The sequence below is a fragment of the Argopecten irradians genome, chromosome 3, assembly GCF_041381155.1.
Source record: "Argopecten irradians isolate NY chromosome 3, Ai_NY, whole genome shotgun sequence".
In the NCBI taxonomy this organism is placed as follows: domain Eukaryota; kingdom Metazoa; phylum Mollusca; class Bivalvia; order Pectinida; family Pectinidae; genus Argopecten; species Argopecten irradians.
Window position 1 is genome coordinate 38902079 of NC_091136.1, and position 14583 is coordinate 38916661.

General features: G+C 33.9%; 1 protein-coding gene across 5 annotated transcripts in view; it reads left to right on the plus strand.

Annotated features, from left to right (window-relative positions):
• The window catches only part of LOC138318517 (TOG array regulator of axonemal microtubules protein 1-like), a 48162-nt gene extending 35412 nt beyond the window's left edge, over window positions 1-12750 (plus strand). For all 5 annotated transcript variants that reach the window (XM_069260953.1, XM_069260957.1, XM_069260954.1 and 2 more), the window contains 11 exons: window positions 109-255; window positions 548-653; window positions 1490-1576; window positions 1881-2029; window positions 2348-2506; window positions 3181-3307; window positions 5209-5309; window positions 5646-5823; window positions 6106-6322; window positions 6893-6979; window positions 7380-12750. In XM_069260953.1, coding sequence (XP_069117054.1) covers window positions 109-255; window positions 548-653; window positions 1490-1576; window positions 1881-2029; window positions 2348-2506; window positions 3181-3307; window positions 5209-5309; window positions 5646-5823; window positions 6106-6322; window positions 6893-6979; window positions 7380-7636 — 1615 coding nt within the window. In that variant the 3' untranslated portion in view covers window positions 7637-12750. The remainder of the gene's footprint in view (window positions 1-108; window positions 256-547; window positions 654-1489; window positions 1577-1880; window positions 2030-2347; window positions 2507-3180; window positions 3308-5208; window positions 5310-5645; window positions 5824-6105; window positions 6323-6892; window positions 6980-7379) is intronic.
• Window positions 12751-14583: the final 1833 nt, after the last annotated feature.

Below are 14583 nucleotides of genomic sequence, written 5' to 3' on the forward strand. Positions count from 1 at the left end.
ATTAGATGTTTAGCTTAAATTCATACCATGACTATAGATATGATAATATTTAACAATGATTTATGTTAGTTTATCATGTATGACATGAGTTAGCTGATTCATTCACAGGCAAGTCAATGGAACATCTAGTCACCCTGTATCCGCTTCCTCATCACGCTCTCCATTGGAGTCGGACAATCCGGACGACTGGAAACCCTACAGAGATCCGGACCTGGCACTGAAAGATGCCAACAAGAACCTTGCTCAAGAAGATTGGTGAGCTCTCTTAACACACACTGGTTTAAGATATTGTATCATTTGCCCCTGAGTTTCATAATAATCTCTTTGTTACAGGGGTGATCAAATTACTGTTAATGTAAGGGAGACAACTCCAATAGACAGTAACAAATCACTTATCTATATCAGAGAGAAATAGATACCAAGTCATGTAATCGGTTTCTGTGACAACTTTCAGGTTTAGTTCTAGTTTGAATACATAGGTATCAATCATTGTTTAGATATTTATTTAGAAAGAAGAAACAATTGTAATTTCATCATGTTGTTTCAGGGAGATAAAGTGTAGTGGTATCAACATGGTGAGGAGACTAGCCAAGTATCACCCTGAGGTCATCAATCAACAACTACACAGTGTCGTCATTGCAATGTTAAATGAAGTAAGTCAGAGAAGTCATGATGTTGTTAATTGGTATAATAAATAAAATGAAGTAAGTCAAAGAAGTCATGATGTTGTTAATTGGTATAATAAATTAAAATGAAGTAAGTCAGAGAAGTCATGATGTTGTTAATTGGTATAATAAATTAAAATGAAGTAAGTCAGAGAAGTCATGATGTTGTTAATTGGTATAATAAATTAAAATGAAGTAAGTCAGAGAAGTCATGATGTTGTTAATTGGTATAATAAATAAAATGAAGTGAGTCAGAGAAGTCATGATGTTGTTAATTGGTATAATAAATAAAATGAAGTGAGTCAGAGAAGTCATGATGTTGTTAATTGGTATAATAAATAAAATGAAGTAAGTCAGAGAAGTCATGATGTTGTTAATTGGTATAATAAATAAAATGAAGTAAGTCAGAGAAGTCATGATGTTGTTAATTGGTATAATAAATAAAATGAAGTAAGTCAGAGAAGTCATTATGTTGTTAATTGGTATAATAAATTTGGATATCAGAATAAGCAGAAATATAAACATAATTGAAAATATCAACTAAGAAAAAGAAAGATAGAGACTTCTTTTAATTGTGAATTTAGTAATTTTGCTGTTGATAGGAAAAAAAGAACCCATAAAATATCATAACTGTAAATGATTAAGTCATATTTCTGTAATTCTTTTTTCATCATTATTATTATTATTATTGGTATACATTGAGGTAAGAAGTTGAGAAAAAAACCACCAGAATGATGAAACTGCTGAAGTTATATTTGGTATGCTTTGAAATTGTGTATATATATTGGTCATTTGTTATGATTAACTAAATTTTCTTATCCTAGGTAAAAAATTTGCGATCACAAGTGTCCCGATCAGCCATTGTATGTATAGGAGATCTGTATTCTTGCCTACGGAAGGGAATGGATGCTGTAAGTACCAAGATTATCTACTTAAAACATTGCCATTGTTGAATTTATAAAAATAGTTTTAAACAATATTGGTTCTTATTATAGGAAAAAGATTAAAAAAAAACCGAAACAAATTTATGAAAATATGTCTTATGAATTAGCCATTTCCTTGATAAGATTTTAAAATTTGGATGATTTGTATAATTTATAACAATCTAATTATTTGTTGATCGTAGAGTTTAAAAGTAGTAGAATCTTATTGAGTTCTTACATATAAAGCTTATTGGAAATAAATTGTTGAAATTTTCAAATTTCTCTTCAACAGGAAGTTGATATTACTGCCAAAGTTCTTCTAGCCAAAAATGGAGAGAGTAATGGGTTTATCCGTGAAGATGTGGAGAAAGCATTAGCTGTGATGGTAGATTCTATCACTCCACAGAGGTCACTGTTGGCACTGATAGCTGGAGGTGCCACGTAAGTTTTCTATTGTATATATCATGCTGTTGATGACCATTTTATTTGACTGATGATGGAAATCGTTCCTGAATGAAAGTATTTTAGTTTTTTCCAAATCATCTTTCCATGTTCATTGATTCTCCCCTCCCTTATCAGTGAAAATATGCCATGTATTTTGTGATTTTACACATAAAAATGTCTATACTGATCAAGTTGAAGTCTTTTAATTATTTATTTAATGATTAGGTGTTTTATAACTTATATAGATCAAGATTGATTTGCATTATTCAGAAATGTTTTAAAGATGTATACATAACATTGGTTTTGTTTCTACAGACATAAAAACCCACAGGTTCGTAAGACCACCTCGTATTTTGTGGTGGACCTTGTGGATAAGATGGGTCCTGGTCGGATTCTGAGTGGTGTGAAAGATATAACAGACAGGGTATTACCTACTGCTGCTAGCTTCTGTTTAGATGGTTCACAGGAAACTAGGTAAGTGTGCTGGTAAAAAGTGAAGTGGAGAAATAGCCTGCATACCTATCTGAAATAGCCTGCATACCTATCTGTGAAATAGCCTGCATACCTATCTGTGAAATAGCCTGCATACCTATCTGTGAAATAGCCTGCATACCTATCTGCAAAAATAGCCTGCATTCCTATCTGTGAAATAGCCTGCATTCCTATCTGTGAAATAGCCTGCATACATATCTGTGAAATAGCCTGCATACCTATCTGTGAAATAGTCTGCATTCCTATCTGTCAAATAGCCTGCATACCTATCTGTCAAATTCCTATCTGTCAAATAGCCTGCATACCTATCTGTCAAATAACCTGCATACCTATCAGTCAAATAGCCTGTATACCTATCTGTCAAATAGCCTGCATACCTATCTGCCAAATAGCCTGCATTCCTATCTGTCAAATAGCCTGAATTCCTATCTGTCTTGTATATGATTTGTTTTTAAGTAATACTAGTTTGAATTAAGATATGTTTTTATGACTGTGTTCTCTGTCGACTATATGCATCTGATGACCAGTCACCTAATGGATTATACCTACATTAATAATCAGTAATTGAAATTTTCTTGAATGGTCTTCAAACAGGAAGCAAATATTTACTAGAATGATGATAAAAAGTCTATTGACTCTTCTTTATCAATTTGCAGGTATAATGGCAGAAAAATATTCTCAATATTGATGGTGCACCAGGACTTTGATAAAATGCTTTCAAAGCATCTACCTCCCCAGACTCTGCGCAATGTGACTGAGGTCGTGGATACACTGAGAACTAAGGTAAGCAACTCATTGGTATTTGTCATGAATCATTTAGTTGTAAAACAGAGTGATTTATACATTTTTCCTGTGATTTTAAAAATGATTTATTCTAAAGTGCTCTTTCAAATAAAGTTAAAGGAAAACAAAAATAAAAAACAAACAAACAAAACTGAAAATATTATAAGGAATGATTTTGTAAAGTTTGCGTTCGGAAATTTAAAAAACTGTAAACTAAATTTAATTTACATTGATCTTGAAACAAGTTATACAACTAGTACAAATATCTTTTGATGTACGTATGTATCATAAATTCATCTGTTTGTTGTGTTTCATATTATAGAGACAGATTGTGGTAATGAAACAATATTTTGCTTTCCTTAAAAGTGATGAATATAGTTATTTTTTAGCCCACCATCATCAGATGGTGGGCTATTCAAATCGCCTTTCGTCCGTGGTCCGTCCGTCCGTCCGTCCTTCCGTCCGTCCTTCCGTCCGTCCGTCCGTCCGTCCGTCCATTAACAATTCTTGTTACCGCTATTTCTCAGAAAGTACTGAAGGGATCTTTCTCAAATTTCATATGTCGGTTCCCCTAGGACCCTAGTTGTGCATATTGCATTTTGGGACCGATCGGTCAACAAGATGGCCGACAGGCGGCCATCTTGGATTTTGATAGTTAAAGTTTGTTACCGCTATTTCTCAAAAAGTGCTGAAGGGATCTTTCTCAAATTTCATATACAGGTTCCCCTAGGACCCTAGTTGTGCATATTACATTTTGGGACCGATCGATGAACAAGATGGCCGACAGGCGGCCATCTTGGATTTTGATAGTTAAAGTTTGTTACCGCTATTTCTCAAAAAGTACTGAAGGGATCTTTTCTCATATTAGGTTTCTGTTGTATATAGGTTCCCCTAGGGCCCTTGGATTTTAATGGTTAAAGTTGTTACCACTATTTCTCAAAAAGTACTGAAGGGATCTTTCTCAAATTTCATATATAGGTTCCCCTAGGGCCCTAGTTGTGCATATTGCATTTTGGGACCGATCGGTGAACAAGATGGCCGACAGGCGGCCATCTTGGATTTTGATAGTTAAAGTTTGTTACGGCTATTTCTCAAAAAGTGCTAAAGGGATCTTTTTCAAATTTCATATGTAGGTTCCCCTAGGGCCCTAGTTGTGCATGTTGCATTTTGGGACTGATCGGTGAACAAGATGGACAACAGGCGGCCATCTTGGATTTTGATAGTTAAAGTTTGTTACCGCTATTTCTCAAAAAGTGCTTAAGGGATCTTTCTCAAATTTCATATGTCGGTTCCCCTAGGACCCTAGTTGTGCATATTACATTTTGGGACCGACTGGTCAACAAGATACGTCCATCTTGGATTTTAATGGTTAAAGTTTGTTACCACTATTTCTCAAAAAGTGCTAAAGGGATCTTCTCAAATTTCATATACAGGTTCCCCTAGGACCCTAGTTGTGCATATTGCATATTGGGACCGATCGGTAAACAAGATGACCAACTGACGGCCATCTTGGATTTCGGTAGTTAAAGTTTGTTATCGCTATTTCTCAGAAAGTACTGAAGGGATCTTTCTCAAATTCCATGCATAGTTTCCCCTTGTACCCTAGTTGTGCATAGTACATGTAAGGACTGATCCATAATGCCTTTCGGGACTGATCGGTAAACAAGATGGCAAACCGGCCGCCATCTTAGATTTCATTGTTAAAATTTGTTACCACTATTTCTTAGAAAGTACTATAGCGATCTGTCTCAAATTTTATATTTAGTGTGTTTGAAAAAGTTTGAAAAGCAGGGAAAAGATCCCTCTTTCCATTGTCAGACATAGATCATTCTTTGGTGGGCGCCAAGATCCCTCTGGGATCTCTTGTTGCTATTTAATAACATTTCGTTTTATGTTTGTAGGGTTTGGGAGACCTACCTGGTGAGTCGTCGTCTGCCAGAGGAGGAAGATCACACGCTAGTAGTCGTAACAGTTCCATGATCCGTGGTGGATCTGCTAACAGGTAATACTGAGGACAGGATCTCGTCAGGAAATTAATCCAAAATTTGATCAGGATTCAGAATCCAGGGAATTATTTTAATTGGTTAAAGAATGTCATTTTAGAAATAATCTAGAATTGGTGAAAATTTCTGAGTTGTAAAGGACTTTGAATCAAAATTGATTATTGATGGTTGAATAAGAATGGATAACATTGGTTAAAAATCACAAAACATTATTGGAATTTAGAATAAGTAATTAATATGAATAATTTATTTTTAACTGAAGATAGAAATTGTAGATGTTTGAGATCTAAAGGTAATTTGTCATCTATTAACATTATGTATTCCCCTGATTTCAGTGAGCAACATGCCACTCCTAAAAAGTTAGTGAGAACTGATGAAGCGACACAGGAGGAAGTGAAACAAATGACTTCTCTGATCGCAGCTAATGATTGGAGGGATCGTTATAAGGGTATAACACGACTCCTTGAGATGTGTGAGACTCATGCTGAAGTTGTGTCAGCCAGCATGGTAAAGGTGAGTTTCTGTGGAGTTCTCAAGGAATGTAATACTGAGTTATCTGCCTTTTGGAGTAGGGTTCTGAGAGTAATGTCAAAATTTGTAAGAAAATGATATACTTTACCATGTAACTAAATGCCTTAATACCTCCTCACAACAGCAGATTAATCACAAAGAAAAAGATTGAAAAACAAGATGTAAATTAAAAAATTAGATTAAAAGAGAAATATGCTACTCCTTGGCAAAAGAAATATTTAATATCTTTTCATGTTTTTAGATTTGTGATTTCCTCTCTTCCAGATTTTTGACAAATTTTTGCCTCGGCTACAAGATCCTAACAGCAAGGTCAACCTTTATGCCCTACAAGTGTTTCTTCAGATTATCCCGGTTTTATCAGACTCTTTAGCAGTGGTGTTGAACATCGCTGTTGGCAATGTGGCACCAAATCTTTCCTCTCGTAACAAGGAAATTTATGGAACAGCAATGGATGTTATAGATGCTCTTGTTGATAATATAGGTAATTTTATACTGTGTGTTTATATATATTTCCTTTTTATTAGGTCATCTGACCCAAGAAAGCCTATACCATGTTGTAATGAAGTGCTACCAAGTTTTTTCACATAAATGACCTTGACCTTCATGCAAGGTCACAAGGGTGAAAAAGGCTAAAATCTTGAAATGACATCTTGTCAATAACTATGAAGCCTAGAGGCCTGATTTTAAGTCTATAGCATGGTGGAATGAAGGTCTACCATGATCCTGGTAGATGATTACGTTTCCTGTATCCTTCTCAGAAAGAATTACCAAACATTTAGTATGTATAAATGTTAGAACTTCAAAGGCACAAGTCATGATTTATTAGTTATGCTCCCTAAATCATTTCCTCGGCACTCACTGTACATTTAAGATATTTATTATGTAATATTACAGCAATTGATTTGCTCACAATGTAAAGTCCTTTCTTCTATAACAAAAAAATTTATTACAATGATTGGATAGGGATTCTGTATTATCTGTATATAAGCAATAAAAAGACAGAAATCTTGTTAAATACTACAAAATAATCATCAAGGTATTTACTCTGTAGATGGTGGTCTTCTGATTCAACCTCTTGCCAACCAAGCACAGTCTGCCAGTGCCAGGAGCAAGCCAGACTTGGTAGAAAAAGTAGCAGGTAAGTGTCAATTGGTTGTCAATATTATACCGAGAAAATAGACCTGTATAACTTTATATATATATATATACATGGTTACTTTATGGTTTCGAGTTGTCTATGTATTTTGAGGGTAGAATCTTTGTTGTTAAGGCTATAAAACTATAACAATATTGCATACTACAAAAACAAAAAAAATTTACATACAAAAAAATTCATGGTAAACAGTATTCCAAATCTGATCACATTCTACTTCTTATAATATAGACATTGGTTTTGTATTGTGGCATGTATTTTATCAAGAGAAAAAAATAACAAATTCTTTTTAAAATCAAGCTTGATTAATAATACGTTAAGAGAATTGCTGATATGCATTGATGTAGGTATTTCATTTTTTTTTTTTTTTTTTTTTTTTTTTCAGAACTTGTGATAAAAGTGTACCAACGCAAGCACAAACAGGTTATCCTACATGTACTGCCCCTGGTGTGGCACCTACTCGGTGCTACTCACAGCAGTGGAGCCATCCAGGGAGGAAGTTCGAGTATCAGGTCTGCAACTGGCTCCCTCGTCAATGCCCTGTACTCTCACATGGGAAACAACCTTCTAGAAAAGGCCACGTCTGACCCCAATGTTACCCCTCGCCATCTTCAGCTTCTCCAGGACCTGATTGACAGATGATTCTTGTTGATCGCTGATTTACCCTCAAACCGTCCATAGACTTACCTAAATTGACAAGAGACAATTAATGTGATTGGTCATCCAATTTCTTAATCTTGACAGAAGACTATTTGTGATTGGTGGGATTAGGAAATTAATTATATTTTCTATTTATCCTGAAAGACTTAAATTTGTCTTATTTCTTTAAAGGACAAAGTTAAATTTGTCTTGATATATTAGGATGTTGGATTGGTTGCAATTTTCCAACAGATCAAAAGACTCTGATTGGAGTCTGTATTGTAAATCTTGGTTACATCAAAACCATTCAGTTTTGTTTATTCTCTTATATCTGTGATAAAATGTGATATGAAGATATATTTAATGTTAATTTGAATTTTATTGTTGTTTTGATTCAGTATAATTATATGAAATAGTCATTGCTAAGTGTTTTACCTTAAATGAAGAATGTATGATTTGCTTAAAATTCAGTGTGGTTGATATCTTATGCGTAGATGGAGGCAAATGCACAAATGTGTTACAGTATAGCTTTAGAGACATACACTGCCTTGGTTTTAAATAACACCCCAAGAATGTTTGTGTTGCAATTTTTAATTGTTTTAACAATCCATTAGTGTGAGAGCTGAACTCATTTGAAAGATTTAGGAGCTTCCTGTAACATCTGAAAGGATAAAAAATAAAATTGTAAAGGTATGTCAGTATACATGACACTTACTTTATTTATTAACACATTCATTAATTTGTATAGGGTGGCAGTATGGAGTAACAGTGGGGGTGATCTTTAGAAACAGGAGTATGTATGGAGATGGATGTTTACTTTACAATTTTTGAAGTGCTAATTAGAAAATTTGTGATAGAATGAATGAATTATTTATAGAGAATCAATGCTTTAGGAGATGTTGGTGATGTTTGATACTGTTATTGGTGATTAATATTTCTAATTTGTGTATACTGCAAGGTATTAAAAGATGTTCACTTTGGCCTATACTGTACAGTGGAATTATGTAGGGCCTGGGACTTTCAGAAGAAAGGTTTTCATTTACTGGCATTTCTAAAGTAACCGAGAAAAACATTTCTTATGAAATTATTTTCTATAAAGATGGAAACAATCCAGACACACAAGATTCACCTGTGGAGTAAGGTTATATTATTTCTGATTACATTCCATTCCAAGTACCAGTTAAATATGTTTAGAATTACTTTGTAAGTGATGTCATGTGTAGAGCTTTTCATATATTTCAGATAGATGTTTAGAATGCGTATATGTAAATCATTGCTAGGTTTTATTATAGCTTATCAATGTGATTCATAAAGGTTTTTGTGTGATAGTTGTGGAGAGAATGAGTGCTATATTAGAGCTCAAAACTGTAGTGGCAGACATTAGTTCAAAGGATCATTTGTACTTAGTAACCTTTTCTTGGGTCAGATAAAATGTTAGAATATTGCTTATTTGCAGATGAATACAGAATAATATATATATATTATATATATTAAAATGTTTGAATTGAGGAACAGTGACGATCCATTTTACATTCTAAAATTAGTTTCCTAAGATAAACTTTGAGTGAAAAATAATGATCGCTTCTACTGAAAGATGTTTGATTTTTGGCTTGTTATGATTGCGTGCAATGTTGTCAGTGTGGAAACCGTTGGTAAAATTGGATTACTTCTTGTACAATATAGCTCATCAAGTTTGATCTAGGAACATTTTCTTAATCATGATGCACAGAAAAGATATCTGTTATAATTTTAAATATAAATTATTCATGCATCATCATTGAACATTTAAGATTACAAATTAACTAACACTGTTCATTCTGCAGTCCATCTGTATATTCTGTCATTTACATTGATGGTTTAATCTTCACAGCTGAATTTAAATGATACAGCTGTTATTTTTTATGTACAAAAAATGTATTGGTTCCCAAATCATAATGCATTGTTTAAATTTCATCACATATATAGGGTGCATTTGTTTGAACAAAGATTTTTTTCTACATCTAAAATGCCAGTGTACCTTTACTAATGACTTATATGAAGTGTATGGATAGTGAAAATGCATAATTTGGTCAACTTTTGTGTCATTTTCCCATTGAGAACATTGAAATCTAGTTTGTACCAGAACCATTCTTCAGTACCTATATAGTTTGATTTTGCGAGAATATTTATGTTTGTCATGTAATCTTGTGTTTGTAGCTGGAGGTAAAATTATTTATTATTACGTTATTGTACTCCTCCATTTAAATCCGTCCATTGTTAATGAGGAGGTGTTTGTTGTAAATTAGCTGTTAAAGTTGTGTACAGGTTTTAAGGTCTCTGGACTCGATAGTCATCAGTTCATTTTTGCAGTCGCCTTTTGTCCAGCGTCAATGTGCTCTGCCATGGGAGATGTCCAACTTCCTAGCATTTGAGACAAAAGATTAAGTTTGTTCAAACAATCATTGCATAACCACGTCATCATTCCATAAGATCAAATGGCAAGAGTCTAAATATCATTGGGTCAAAGGTCATCATTAGGAGACTTTGTTCCTTTTACACCTGTATAAGCATTTCAATTATTGAAACTTGGGTGAGCCACAAGGTCTACTAAGTGGCTCTTTGTTGATAATCTACAGTGTATAGTATTTGGCATGTACATACAGTATATGTGTGATGTAGATGTTGTATATAGTTGGTATTTATAAGAGGACTCTGTCCATACAACCTCCCAGTATTACTCTGCAGACCTGTGGTAGCTCTACAGTTGTCTCCCCTGCCTCATGTGTATTATTTATTTGGTGAGTTATCTACCCTAAGAAGATGTCATTGCCTGTAGAATGTTTTTTTGTCAGAGACATCTTTAAATATGAAACTTTCTAAAGAAGCCATGTTTAAACCTGAATGAAAATGATAGTGTATTTTTCATGATTATTTTCAGTTTAACTAGGTTGTTACGAAAATATCCAGCATTAATATTTGGACTAAAACCACCATTCAAAATGTGGTAAATAAATATTGCTTTGATTCAGTTTATTCTAATTCACGTGGAAGATGCAATAATCAGTAAAAAATTTTATTTTCCTCGTCAATGACTTACAGATCTGTATAGCGTTCTGTAAGTAACAAAGATATTTCAGTCTGATCTCTCTAAGATAGCATGCTAGAACTTTGGAAACTTACAGCAGTATTGCAATTGTCCATCGTGTCCAATCTATGTCTGACTTATACTATCTATAATCATGTGTACACATCAAGTGTTTATATCAAACAAATAAATTTACATGAATTACTGGGGAAAGATTTCAGTAAATTTACTGAAATTTACATTTACATCAGAGACATTCATTCCGACACCTTCGCATGTTGGCATAAATTAATCGTTGCCTTTGCTGTGAAATGAAATCTTAGAAAATTTGAAAATTCTTTCTTGTAGTGGGCTAAATATGTTATCAGTGAAGAGACTAATACATTGTTCTCTTTTTCTTATTCCCTCAAGATACATATGTTGCTAGTCAAAATTTGTCTCAAAACTGATTCTTTTATAAACAAGGGGAGACAATTTTAATGTGATAATACAGTATTTGTAATATTAGTATATATTTTGTAGACAAAGTTGATGCCCTATTACAAATATTGACCCAAGATAGAGAATATTATGCTATTTGTACAAAACTATGGTATCCGAACTGTTAATCTTCCATTCTGGTAGGAAGTAACTATTCAAGTTTTAGCTAGATAATTAAGAGCGTTGAGTCACGTTTCATGGTCATGTATTTGTTCCATTTATTGTTTATACACACAATATAAGGATTTATAGACTTTTACCCGACACCATCATCTTCATCGATCTAATAAATAAACGGAGACCAACAACAGTTTTACAAATCTTCAGTATACATACCACATCTATTATTTTTAGATGTGAGGAGACTGTGATATGTTATACCGCTGTACTAGTATATATTATATGTATGATGGATATATCAGAATGTCATTTAAATTCTAATTAGTCAATACAATACTTTGTCAACATTTTAGAATTTCTCTGTACATGAAAGACATCTTTGAAAATACTTTTCTTAACAATTTTTTTGAAAACAAATTTAAGGTCATCGTCTTCTGAAAAATTTCTTCATTGCATTTTGATTGTAAACTGAATCTGATTTCAATATGTTAGGAAATAAAAATATCATTTAAAAGACATCTTCAGGTTATAATCCATAATTCAATATTTTTGCTAGAAATGATTGGTGTTATTTGTATATTTTTTTATGCACAAAATTTTCAACCGTCCATCTGAAAATTGAGTTTTTGAGTGTATGATAGCAATCCAGTTATTGTTCCCAGATTGGAAATAAAATACAATTTAAAAATAAAAAGAAAACACAAAAAAATTGTTGTCAGTACTGTACATGTTAGTATGTCACTTGGGATTTGTTGGCGATGCCTGATTTGGAAGTAATTTCATGAATATCAGTAACATCCATGAGTTGACCTGTGATATAAACATGACACTAGTATACCTTTATAGTTACAACTTGTCATGTTCTGATCTTATAGCCATGTATGGAAACATGTTGGATTCCAATCCAAAGCGTCACCATCCAATGACACCATGCTTTGATTAACATGTACTGTAAACAGTGGTCAAAATTCACAAAGTTTCTTACTGGTACATATAATTATTTGAAACATCCCTGCGGTTTGTAATTAATGTTTTGGTTCCTGTATTGCATATCCGTACTTAAAACCTCACGAGTTGTTCAATGAAAAATAACTTGCATTTTATAGAATCCATTTCATTCTAATGAAGTTCTATGTGGTTTGTCTATTAAAAGTTTATTATTTATAATTCCACATATGGTAGACTAGATTTGTTATATGCTATGATTACTGAAGGAGTAATAAGTAATAACATAATAGTTATTTTGATATTTTTAAATCCCAAAATTAAAATTTCCAGAGCACAATGTTGTGTATTTTGGTATGAGGAGGAGTACTCTGTATGTAGCAGTCTGTAACAGCATCTAGATAGTCTACAGTGCATAGCACAGTGCTTGCTCAAACTGTTATATTATTCCCTCCAATTGTCACTGAGCTGTATTGGCTATGAAAGAATAAAATGATGTCATAAATAGCATACTGTTGTGTCTTTTTTAGGTCATCTGATACTAAGGGTCAGAATAACCTATAGTCATCATGCCGCGTCTGTCAATATTGCAATATTAAAATATTTATAAGGATCTTTTAAATCATTACAACAAGCTTGTCATAGTATTTTACCGTGGACTAAATTCTCTTTTATGTGGATAGAATCAAATCCTTTCTCAAAGTCAACAATATTTACAAACATCTGCATTTCTTCTCTATGAAATGTTTTTTGATGTTCTGTCATGTTCAACTGTACGTACTCCTTTCTCCTCTAAACAAGCTTATTCCTCACGTAATGCAGGTAGGGCATCAGAATTGTACCTGCTGCTCCTATTGCATGATCGCAAAAGGCGACTAAATTTAGGATCTTATCTTTTCTCTTCTTCCTAACTGACTTAATCTTTCCTAATGCCTCCCTTGGCACCGCCTCACGTTTGGCCTTGAGTTGAGCGTTCGCCCCTCACAGGGTTCTGTCCCCTGGCCGAGACACACCAAAGTCTATAAAAGTGGTAGTTTCTGCTCCAGCTTAGCGCTCAGCATACAGGGAGTGGGACGACTGGTTCGCCCGTTGTAAGTATAATGTGACCGGGTGGGGCGTGTTGCTTGGTGTCTTCGGCGGCATGCTTCAGTGATATAGCACTATAAAAAGGGCAACAATTCCACTATACAAGAAGACACAACATGAATATACCGCAGTCTCCCAAAACACGCACCTCGCACAACATATACGCAGCACACCACATACGTGGGAGGCCGTCCTTACATGACCATAGCTGTTAATAAGACGTTAATTAATCAAACAAGTAATCCCAACCGACATTCACCGTGAATGGTCTGCACCACTTTTCTGAAAATTATTTTACTAGGATGGGAATAGTGTAATGAAGGAGTTTACCGCTAGATTCTTTATCTGTACCAGAAATATACGTAATAGTTATAATGAACTGATCTATCACCTTCCATATGAATCTTCACCTTCAGTCTTTTTATTCTACTCTTATGGTATATCTTGTTTTTTAATTTTGGATAACCATCTTGTTTTCTGTTAGCTTCACTGCTTTCATACCATCGTCTCTTACGACTTTCCTAATTTTCATGACTTCTTCGTTCTGTATGTGCCACCATCTAACCCCCATCTTCACTCTCAAATTCTTTTTCGTTTGTCAACTCTTTTGTCTATCACTCCAATTAATCTCTAAACATCTCCTTCACCTGCGATCTCTATTACTCCTTTGTCTGTGGCCTTATGTCATCTCTCATTAGTCCGCTAAACCTGCCTATATTATTAGGCTTTTTAATTTTTTTTGTGTGTTTTTTTTTGCCTAATATATATATTAGCCAAAAATAAAAAAAATAAAAAAGCCTAATAATATAGGCAGGTTTAGCGGACTAATCTCTCATGTCATCATGTGTTCGAAATCCCAGTCTTTATTGCTGGAATTATTTCTTACACTCCACTCTTATTGTTTTTGCCGAGCAACTTGACTCTTTGTCATATGTGTTTATCAATGGCATTTTTTCTTTTCCTTTACTCGCACTGGGACTTTGCGCCTTCGTTATTCCACATTTCTCCAGCGTCTGCACGCCCCACTGCATGGTTACTTCATCCTTCTTTCCTGACTGAGTATGAGTTTATGAACACTGTACCACTCGTCTGTCCTCGACGGCTATCAGATGTTGTTTCGAAACTGACACGTAATTTACAAAGTTTTGTCTTTACTTGCGATATCTTTTGCGGGGCGTATTACAAAAGATTTTTCCATTAACCTAAATATTTTAAGACAACTATATCAAATATACGTTTTCTGTAGTAATTATGG